Raw genomic sequence first — 9,720 nt, 5'->3', positions numbered from 1 at the left:
CGTTCCCTGTCCCGTCCCCACACTGACCGTTCCCTCTCCCGTCCACACACTGACCGTTCCCACTCCCGTCCCCACACTCACCGTTCCCTCTCCCGTGCCCAGACTGACCGCTCCCTCTCCCATACCCACACTGACCGTTCCCTGTCCCGTCCCCACACTAACCATTCCCTCTCCCTTACCCACACTGACCACTCCCTCTCCCGTGCCCACACTGACCGCTCACTCTCCCATCCCCACACTGACCGTTCCCTCTCCCGTGCCCACACTGACCGTTCCCTGTCCCGTCCCCACACTGACCGTTCCCTTTCCCATCCCCACACTGACCCCTCCCTCTCCCGTCCCCACACTGACCGTTCCCTCTCCCGTCCCCTCACTGACCGTTCCCTCTCCCGTCCCCACACTGACCGTTCCCTCTACCGTCCCCGCACTGACCGTTCCCTCTCCCGTCCCCACACTGACCGTTACCTCTCCCGTCCCGACTCTGTCCGCTCCCTATCCCTGACCGCACTGACCGCTCCCTCTCCCGTCCCCACACTGACCGCTCCCTCTCCCTTAACCACACAGACCGTTCCCTCTCCCGTCCCCACACTGACCGTTCCCTCTCCTGTGCCCACACTGACCGTTCCCTCTCCCGTCCCCACACTGACCGTTCCCTCTCCCGTCCCCACACTGACCATTCCCTCTGCCGTCCCCACACTGACCACTCCCTCTCCCGTCCACACACTGACCGTTCCCACTCCCGTCCCCACACTCACCGTTCCCTCTCCCGTGCCCAGACTGTCCGCTCCCTCTCCCGTACCCACACTGACCGTTCCCTGTCCCGTCCCCACACTGACCGTTCCCTCTCCCGTCCCCACACTGACCATTCCCTGTCCCGTCCCCACACTGACCTCTCCCTCTCCCGTGCCCACACTGACCGCTCCCTCTCCAGTCCCCAGACTGGCCACACCCTCTCCTGTGCCCACACTGACCGTTCCCTCTCCCGTTCCCACACTGACCGCTCCCTCTCCCGTCCCCACACTGACCGTTCCCTCTCCCGTCCCCACACTGACCGTTCCCTTTCCCTTCCCCACACTGACCGCTCCCTCTTTGGTATTTTTTGTCAGTTTTTCTTCCTGCTGCTTCTGATTTTCTTGATGGAGTTGATTGGAGGAAGCCTCTTCTGCGTTTACAGAGTTCAGGTAGGAAGAGGCAGTCTGCTTGTGTTCACCACCCCCAGGCTTGGACACATCAGTTGCGTTTGTCCCTGTCTGAGTGGCAATCTGGGTCCGTTGTGGGAGGACCACTTTGGGAGCTGGACTAACCTCCTCCCACCCACAGCAACACGAGGTCCAGGATCTTCATCAGTCAATTCCTCAATCTGCTCCACCTTTGATTAATCTGTCCCTAATCTTCCCAGCGCTGATTTACTGAATTACCTCTGTATCCTTTACCCTCCCTCACTTTCAATGGACACCATGTCTCAGCCTTTGCAGGCACAGAGTTCTGGATATTTACATGACCCTCCGGAAGATACCTTCCCTCATCTCTGTACCAGAGGGCCTCCTCCTGACTGGAGACCGCTCCCCGGCCCTGGATCCCACTGGCTTACTCCTTAGATACTGCTGGACCTGCTGAGTTCCTGTGGCAGGTTGTGTGTGCTGCATTGTAGGAGCTGTACAAGAGGGTATGTCCCAGGTGGTGAGGGTCCTTACTGATGGATACTGCCATCTGAATGCACCATCTCTTGAAGATGTTCTCGACGGTGGGAGGGTTGTCTCCTCGACGGTGGGAGGGTTGTGTACTCGACGGTGGGAGGGTTGTGTACTCGACGGTGGGAGGGTTGTCTCCTCGACGGTGGGAGGGTTGTGTACTCGACGATGGGAGGGTTGTGTACTCGACGGTGGGAGGGTTGTGTACTCGACGGTGGGAGGGTTGTCTCCTCGACGGTTGGAGGGTTGTGTACTCGACGGTGGGAGGGTTGTGTACTCGACGGTGGGAGGGTTGTGTACTCGACGGTGGGAGGGTTGTCTCCTCGACAGTGGGAGGGTTGTGTACTCGACAGTGGGAGGGTTGTCTCCTCGACGGTGGGAGGGTTGTGTACTCGACGGTGGGAGGGTTGTGTACTCGACGGTGGGAGGGTTGTGTACTCGACGGTGGGAGGGTTGTGTACTCGACGGTGGGAGGGTTGTCTCCTCGACAGTGGGAGGGTTGTGTACTCGACGGTGGGAGGGTTGTGTACTCGACAGTGGGAGGGTTGTGTACTCGACGGTGGGAGGGTTGTGTACTCGACGGTGGGAGGGTTGTCTCCTCGACGGTGGGAGGGTTGTGTACTCGACGGTGGGAGGGTTGTGTACTCGACGGTGGGAGGGTTGTGTACTCGACGGTGGGAGGGTTGTCTCCTCGACGGTTGGAGGGTTGTGTACTCGACGGTGGGAGGGTTGTGTACTCGACGGTGGGAGGGTTGTGTACTCGACGGTGGGGAGGGTTGTGTACTCGACGGTGGGAGGGTTGTGTACTCGACGGTGGGAGGGTTGTGTACTCGACGGTGGGAGGGTTGTGTACTCGACAGTGGGAGGGTTGTCTCCTCGACGGTGGGGTGGTTGTGTACTCGACGGTGGGAGGGTTGTGTACTCGACGGTGGGAGGGTTGTCTCCTCGACAGTGGGAGGGTTGTGTACTCGACGGTGGGAGGGTTGTGTACTCGACAGTGGGAGGGTTGTGTACTCGACGGTGGGAGGGTTGTGTACTCGACGGTGGGAGGGTTGTCTCCTCGACGGTGGGAGGGTTGTGTACTCGACGGTGGGAGGGTTGTCTCCTCGACGGTTGGAGGGTTGTGTACTCGACGGTGGGAGAGTTGTGTACTCGACGGTGGGAGGGTTGTGTACTCGACGGTGGGAGGGTTGTGTACTCGACGATGGGAGGGTTGTCTCCTCGACGGTGGGAGGGTTGTCTCCTCGACGGTGGGAGGGTTGTGTACTCGACAGTGGGAGGGTTGTCTCCTCGACGGTGGGAGGGTTGTCTCCTCGACGGTGAGAGGGTTGTCTCCTCGACGGTGGGAGGGTTGTCTCCTCGACGGTGGGAGGGTTGTGTACTCGACAGTGGGAGGGTTGTGTTCTCGACGGTGGGAGGGTTGTGTACTCGACGGTGGGAGGGTTGTGTACTCGACGGTGGGAGGGTTGTGTTCTCGACGGTGGGAGGGTTGTCTCCTCGACGGTGGGAGGGTTGTGTACTCGACGGTTGGAGGGTTGTCTCCTCGACGGTGGGAGGGTTGTGTACTCGACGGTGGGAGGGTTGTGTACTCGACGGTTGGAGGGTTGTCTCCTCGACAGTGGGAGGGTTGCGTACTCGACGGTTGGAGGGTTGCGTACTCGACGGTGGGGTGGTTGTGTACTCGACGGTGGGAGGGTTGTGTACTCGACGGTGGGAGGGTTGTCTCCTCGACGGTGGGAGGGTTGTGTACTCGACGGTGGGAGGGTTGTGTACTCGACGGTGGGAGGGTTGTGTACTCGACGGTGGGAGTGTTGTGTACTCGACGGTGGGAGGGTTGTGTACTCGACAGTGGGAGGGTTGTGTACTCGACGGTGGGAGGGTTGTGTACTCGACGGTTGGAGGGTTCTGTACTCGACGGTGGGAGGGTTGTCTCCTCGACGGTGGGAGGGTTGTGTACTCGACGGTGGGGTGGTTGTGTACTCGACGGTGGGAGGGTTGTGTACTCGACGGTGGGGTGGTTGTGTACTCGACGGTGGGAGGGTTGTCTCCTCGACGGTGGGAGGGTTGTGTACTCGACGGTGGGAGGGTTGTGTGCTCGACGGTGGGAGGGTTGTCTCCTCGACGGTGGGAGGGTTGTGTACTCGACGGTGGGAGGGTTGTGTACTCGACGGTGGGGTGGTTGTGTACTCGACGGTGGGAGGGTTGTCTCCTCGACGGTGGGAGGGTTGTCTCCTCGACGGTGGGAGGGTTGTGTACTCGACGGTGGGAGGGTTGTGTTCTCGACGGTGGGGTGGTTGTGTACTCGACGGTGGGAGGGTTGTGTACTCGACGGTGGGAGGGTTGTGTACTCGACGGTGGGAGGGTTGTCTCCTCGACGGTGGGAGGGTTGTCTCCTCGACGGTGGGAGGGTTGTGTACTCGACGGTGGGAGGGTTGTCTCCTCGACGGTGGGAGGGTTGTCTCCTCGACGGTGGGAGGGTTGTCTCCTCGACGGTGGGAGGGTTGTGTACTCGACGGTGGGAGGGTTGTCTCCTCGACGGTGGGAGGGTTGTGTACTCGACGGTGGGAGGGTTGTCTCCTCGACGGTGGGAGGGTTGTCTCCTCGACGGTGGGAGGGTTGTGTACTCGACGGTGGGAGGGTTGTGTTCTCGACGGTGGGAGGGTTGTGTACTCGACGGTGGGAGGGTTGTGTACTCGACGGTGGGAGGGTTGTGTACTCGACGGTGGGGAGGGTTGTGTACTCGACGGTGGGAGGGTTGTGTACTCGACGGTGGGAGGGTTGTGTACTCGACGGTGGGAGGGTTGTGTACTCGACGGTGGGAGGGTTGTCTCCTCGACGGTGGGAGGGTTGTGTTCTCGACGGTGGGAGGGTTGTGTTCTCGACGGTGGGGAGGGTTGTGTACTCGACGGTGGGAGGGTTGTGTACTCGACGGTGGGAGGGTTGTGTTCTCGACGGTGGGGAGGGTTGTGTACTCGACGGTGGGAGGGTTGTGTACTCGACGGTGGGAGGGTTGTGCATTCGACGGTGGGAGGGTTGTCTCCTCGACGGTGGGAGGGTTGTCTCCTCGACGGTGGGAGGGTTGTGTACTCGACGGTGGGAGGGTTGTGTACTCGACGGTGGGAGGGTTGTCTCCTCGAGGGTGGGGAGGGTTGTGTACTCGACGGTGGGAGGGTTGTCTCCTCGACGGTGGGAGGGTTGTGTACTCGACGGTGGGAGGGTTGTCTCCTCGACGGTGGGAGGGTTGTCTCCTCGACGGTGGGAGGGTTGTGTACTCGACGGTGGGAGGGTTGTGTACTCGACGGTGGGAGGGTTGTCTCCTCGACGGTGGGGAGGGTTGTGTACTCGACGGTGGGAGGGTTGTGTACTCGACGGTGGGAGGGTTGTGTACTCGACGGTGGGAGGGTTGTGTACTCGACGGTTGGAGGGTTGTGTACTCGACGGTGGGAGGGTTGTGTTCTCGACGGTGGGAGGGTTGTGTACTCGACGGTGGGGAGGGTTGTGTACTCGACGGTGGGAGGGTTGTGTTCTCGACGGTGGGAGGGTTGTCTCCTCGACGGTGGGAGGGTTGTGTACTCGACGGTGGGAGGGTTGTGTTCTCGACGGTGGGGAGGGTTGTGTACTCGACGGTGGGAGGGTTGTGTACTCGACGGTGGGAGGGTTGTGTACTCGACGGTGGGAGGGTTGTGTTCTCGACGGTGGGAGGGTTGTGTACTCGACGGTGGGAGGGTTGTGTACTCGACGGTGGGAGGGTTGTGTACTCGACGGTGGGAGGGTTGTCTCCTCGACGGTGGGAGGGTTGTGCATTCGACGGTGGGAGGGTTGTCTCCTCGACGGTGGGAGGGTTGTGTACTCGACGGTGGGAGGGTTGTGTACTCGACGGTGGGAGGGTTGTCTCCTCGAGGGTGGGGAGGGTTGTGTACTCGACGGCGGGAGGGTTGTCTCCTCGACGGCGGGAGGGTTGTCTCCTCGACGGTGGGAGGGTTGTCTCCTCGACGGTGGGAGGGTTGTGTACTCGACGGTGGGAGGGTTGTGTACTCGACGGTGGGAGGGTTGTCTCCTCGACGGTGGGGAGGGTTGTGTACTCGACGGTGGGAGGGTTGTGTACTCGACGGTGGGAGGGTTGTCTCCTCGACGGTGGGAGGGTTGTGTACTCGACGGTGGGAGGGTTGTCTCCTCGACGGTGGGAGGGTTGTCTCCTCGACAGTGGGAGGGTTGTGTACTCGACGGTGGGAGGGTTGTCTCCTCGACGGTGGGAGGGTTGTCTCCTCGACGGTGGGAGGGTTGTGTACTCGACGGTGGGAGGGTTGTCTCCTCGACGGTGGGAGGGTTGTCTCCTCGACGGTGGGAGGGTTGTCTCCTCGACGGTGGGAGAGTTGTGTTCTCGACGGTGGGAGGGTTGTGTTCTCGACGGTGGGAGGGTTGTCTCCTCGACGGTGGGAGGGTTGTCTCCTCGACGGTGGGAGGGTTGTGTTCTCGACGGTGGGAGGGTTGTCTCCTCGACGGTGGGAGGGTTGTCTCCTCGACGGTGGGAGGGTTGTCTCCTCGACGGTGGGAGGGTTGTCTCCTCGACGGTGGGAGGGTTGTGTACTCGACGGTGGGAGGGTTGTGTACTCGACGGTGGGAGGGTTGTGTTCTCGACGGCGGGAGGGTTGTGTACTCGACGGCGGGAGGGTTGTGTACTCGACGGTGGGAGGGTTGTCTCCTCGACGGTGGGAGGGTTGTGTACTCGACGGTGGGAGGGTTGTGTACTCGACGGTGGGAGGGTTGTGTTCTCGACGGTGGGGAGGGTTGTGTACTCGACGGTGGGAGGGTTGTGTACTCGACGGTGGGAGGGTTGTGTACTCGACGGTGGGAGGGTTGTCTCCTCGACGGTGGGAGGGTTGTGTACTCGACGGTGGGAGGGTTGTGTACTCGACGGTGGGAGGGTTGTGTACTCGACGGTGGGAGGGTTGTGTACTCGACGGTTGGAGGGTTGTCTCCTCGACGGTGGGAGGGTTGTGTACTCGACGGTGGGAGGGTTGTGTACTCGACGGTGGGAGGGTTGTGTACTCGACGGTGGGAGGGTTGTGTACTCGACGGTGGGAGGGTTGTGTACTCGACGGTGGGAGGGTTGTCTCCTCGACGGTGGGAGGGTTGTGTACTCGACGGTGGGAGGGTTGTGTACTCGACGGTGGGAGGGTTGTCTACTCGACGGTGGGAGGGTTGTGTTCTCGACGGTGGGGAGGGTTGTGTACTCGACGGTGGGGAGGGTTGTCTCCTCGACGGTGGGAGGGTTGTGTACTCGACGGTGGGAGGGTTGTGTACTCGACGGTGGGGAGGGTTGTGTACTCGACGGTGGGGAGGGTTGTGTACCGACGGTGGGAGGGTTGTGTACTCGACGGTGGGAGGGTTGTGTACTCGACGGTGGGAGGGTTGTGTACTCGACGGTGGGAGGGTTGTGTTCTCGACGGTGGGAGTGTTGTCTCCTCGACGGTGGGAGGGTTGTGTTCTCGACGCTGGGAGGGTTGTCTCCTCGACGGTGGGAGGGTTGTCTCCTCGACGGTGGGAGGGTTGTCTCCTCGACGGTGGGAGGGTTGTGTACTCGACGGTGGGAGGGTTGTCTCCTCGACGGTGGGAGGGTTGTGTACTCGACGGTGGGAGGGTTGTGTACTCGACGGTGGGAGGGTTGTCTGCTCGACGGTGGGAGGGTTGTGTACTCGACGGTGGGAGGGTTGTGTACTCGACGGTGGGGAGGGTTGTGTACTCGACGGTGGGAGGGTTGTGTACTCGATGGTGGGAGGGTTGTCTCCTCGACGGTGGGAGGGTTGTGTACTCGACGGTGGGAGGGTTGTGTACTCGACGGTGGGAGGGTTGTGTACTCGACGGTGGGGAGGGTTGTGTACTCGACGGTGGGAGGGTTGTGTACTCGACGGTGGGAGGGTTGTGTACTCGACGGTGGGAGGGTTGTCTCCTCGACGGTGGGAGGGTTGTGTACTCGACGGTGGGAGGGTTGTCTCCTCGACGGTGGGAGGGTTGTCTCCTCGACGGTGGGAGGGTTGTGTACTCGACGGTGGGAGGGTTGTCTCCTCGACGGTGGGAGGGTTGTGTACTCGACGGTGGGAGGGTTGTGTACTCGACGGTGGGAGGGTTGTCTCCTCGACGGTGGGAGGGTTGTGTACTCGACGGTGGGAGTGTTGTGTACTCGACGGTGGGAGTGTTGTGTACTCGACGGTGGGGAGGGTTGTGTACTCGACGGTGGGAGGGTTGTGTACTCGACGGTGGGAGGGTTGTGTACTCGACGGTGGGAGGGTTGTGTACTCGACGGTGGGAGGGTTGTCTCCTCGACGGTGGGAGGGTTGTGTACTCGACGGTGGGAGGGTTGTCTCCTCGACGGTGGGAGGGTTGTCTCCTCGACGGTGGGAGGGTTGTCTCCTCGACGGTGGGAGGGTTGTCTCCTCGACGGTGGGAGGGTTGTGTACTCGACGGTGGGAGGGTTGTCTCCTCGACGGTGGGAGGGTTGTGTACTCGACGGTGGGAGGGTTGTGTACTCGACGGTGGGAGGGTTGTCTCCTCGAGGGTGGGGAGGGTTGTGTACTCGACGGTGGGAGGGTTGTCTCCTCGACGGTGGGAGGGTTGTCTCCTCGACGGTGGGAGGGTTGTGTTCTCGACGGTGGGAGGGTTGTGTTCTCGACAGTAGGAGGGTTGTCTCCTCGACCGTGGGAGGGTTGTGTACTCGACGGTGGGAGGGTTGTGTTCTCGACGGTGGGGAGGGTTGTGTACTCGACGGTGGGAGGGTTGTGTACTCGACGGTGGGAGGGTTGTGTTCTCGACGGTGGGAGGGTTGTGTACTCGACGGTGGGAGGGTTGTGTACTCGACGGTGGGAGGGTTGTGTACTCGACGGTGGGAGGGTTGTCTCCTCGACGGTGGGAGGGTTGTGTACTCGACAGTGGGAGGGTTGTGTACTCGACGGTGGGAGGGTTGTGTACTCGACGGTGGGAGGGTTGTGTTCTCGACGGTGGGGAGGGTTGTGTACTCGACGGTGGGAGGGTTGTCTCCTCGACGGTGGGAGGGCTGTGTACTCGACGGTGGGGAGGGTTGTCTCCTCGACGGTGGGAGGGTTGTCTCCTCGACGGTGGGAGGGTTGTGTACTCGACGGTGGGAGGGTTGTCTCCTCGACGGTGGGAGGGTTGTCTCCTCGACGGTGGGAGGGTTGTGTACTCGACGGTGGGAGGGTTGTCTCCTCGACGGTGGGAGGGTTGTGTACTCGACGGTGGGAGGGTTGTGTACTCGACGGTGGGGAGGGTTGTGTACTCGACAGTGGGAGGGTTGTGTACTCGACGGTGGGAGGGTTGTGTACTCGACGGTGGGAGGGTTGTGTACTCGACGGTGGGAGGGTTGTGTACTCGACAGTGGGAGGGTTGTCTCCTCGACGGTGGGAGGGTTGTGTACTCGACGGTGGGAGGGTTGTCTCCTCGACGGTGCGAGGGTTGTCTCCTCGACAGTGGGAGGGTTGTGTACTCGACGGTGGGAGGGTTGTGTTCTCGACGGTGGGAGGGTTGTGTTCTCGACGGTGGGAGGGTTGTGTACTTGACGGTGGGAGGGTTGTGTACTTGACGGTGGGAGGGTTGTCTCCTCGACGGTGGGAGGGTTGTGTACTCGACGGTGGGAGGGTTGTCTCCTCGACGGTGGGAGGGTTGTGTACTCGACAGTGGGAGGGTTGTGTACTCGACGGTGGGAGGGTTGTGTACTCGACGGTGGGAGGGTTGTGTACTCGACGGTGGGAGGGTTGTGTACTCGACGGTGGGGAGGGTTGTGTACTCGACGGTGGGAGGGTTGTGTACTCGACGGTGGGAGGGTTGTGTACTCGACGGTGGGGAGGGTTGTGTACTCGACAGTGGGAGGGTTGTGTACTCGACGGTGGGAGGGTTGTGTACTCGACGGTGGGAGGGTTGTGTACTCGACGGTGGGAGGGTTGTGTACTCGACAGTGGGAGGGTTGTGTACTCGACGATGGGAGGGTTGTGTACTCGACGGTGGGAGGGTTGTCTCC

At 61.5% G+C, this 9,720-nt stretch overlaps 1 protein-coding gene across 1 annotated transcript in view; it reads left to right on the top strand.

Moving 5' to 3' along the window:
- The window catches only part of LOC132397531 (tetraspanin-4-like), a 101,031-nt gene that overhangs the window by 33,290 nt on the left and 58,021 nt on the right, over window positions 1-9,720 (top strand). The window contains exon 2 of the mRNA XM_059976361.1: window positions 1,107-1,181. Within this exon, the coding sequence (XP_059832344.1) occupies window positions 1,107-1,181 (75 nt within the window). The remainder of the gene's footprint in view (window positions 1-1,106; window positions 1,182-9,720) is intronic.

This window comes from Hypanus sabinus, chromosome 7 (genome assembly GCF_030144855.1).
Source record: "Hypanus sabinus isolate sHypSab1 chromosome 7, sHypSab1.hap1, whole genome shotgun sequence".
NCBI classification, from domain to species: domain Eukaryota; kingdom Metazoa; phylum Chordata; class Chondrichthyes; order Myliobatiformes; family Dasyatidae; genus Hypanus; species Hypanus sabinus.
This window is presented reverse-complemented; position numbering and strand designations above follow the sequence as displayed.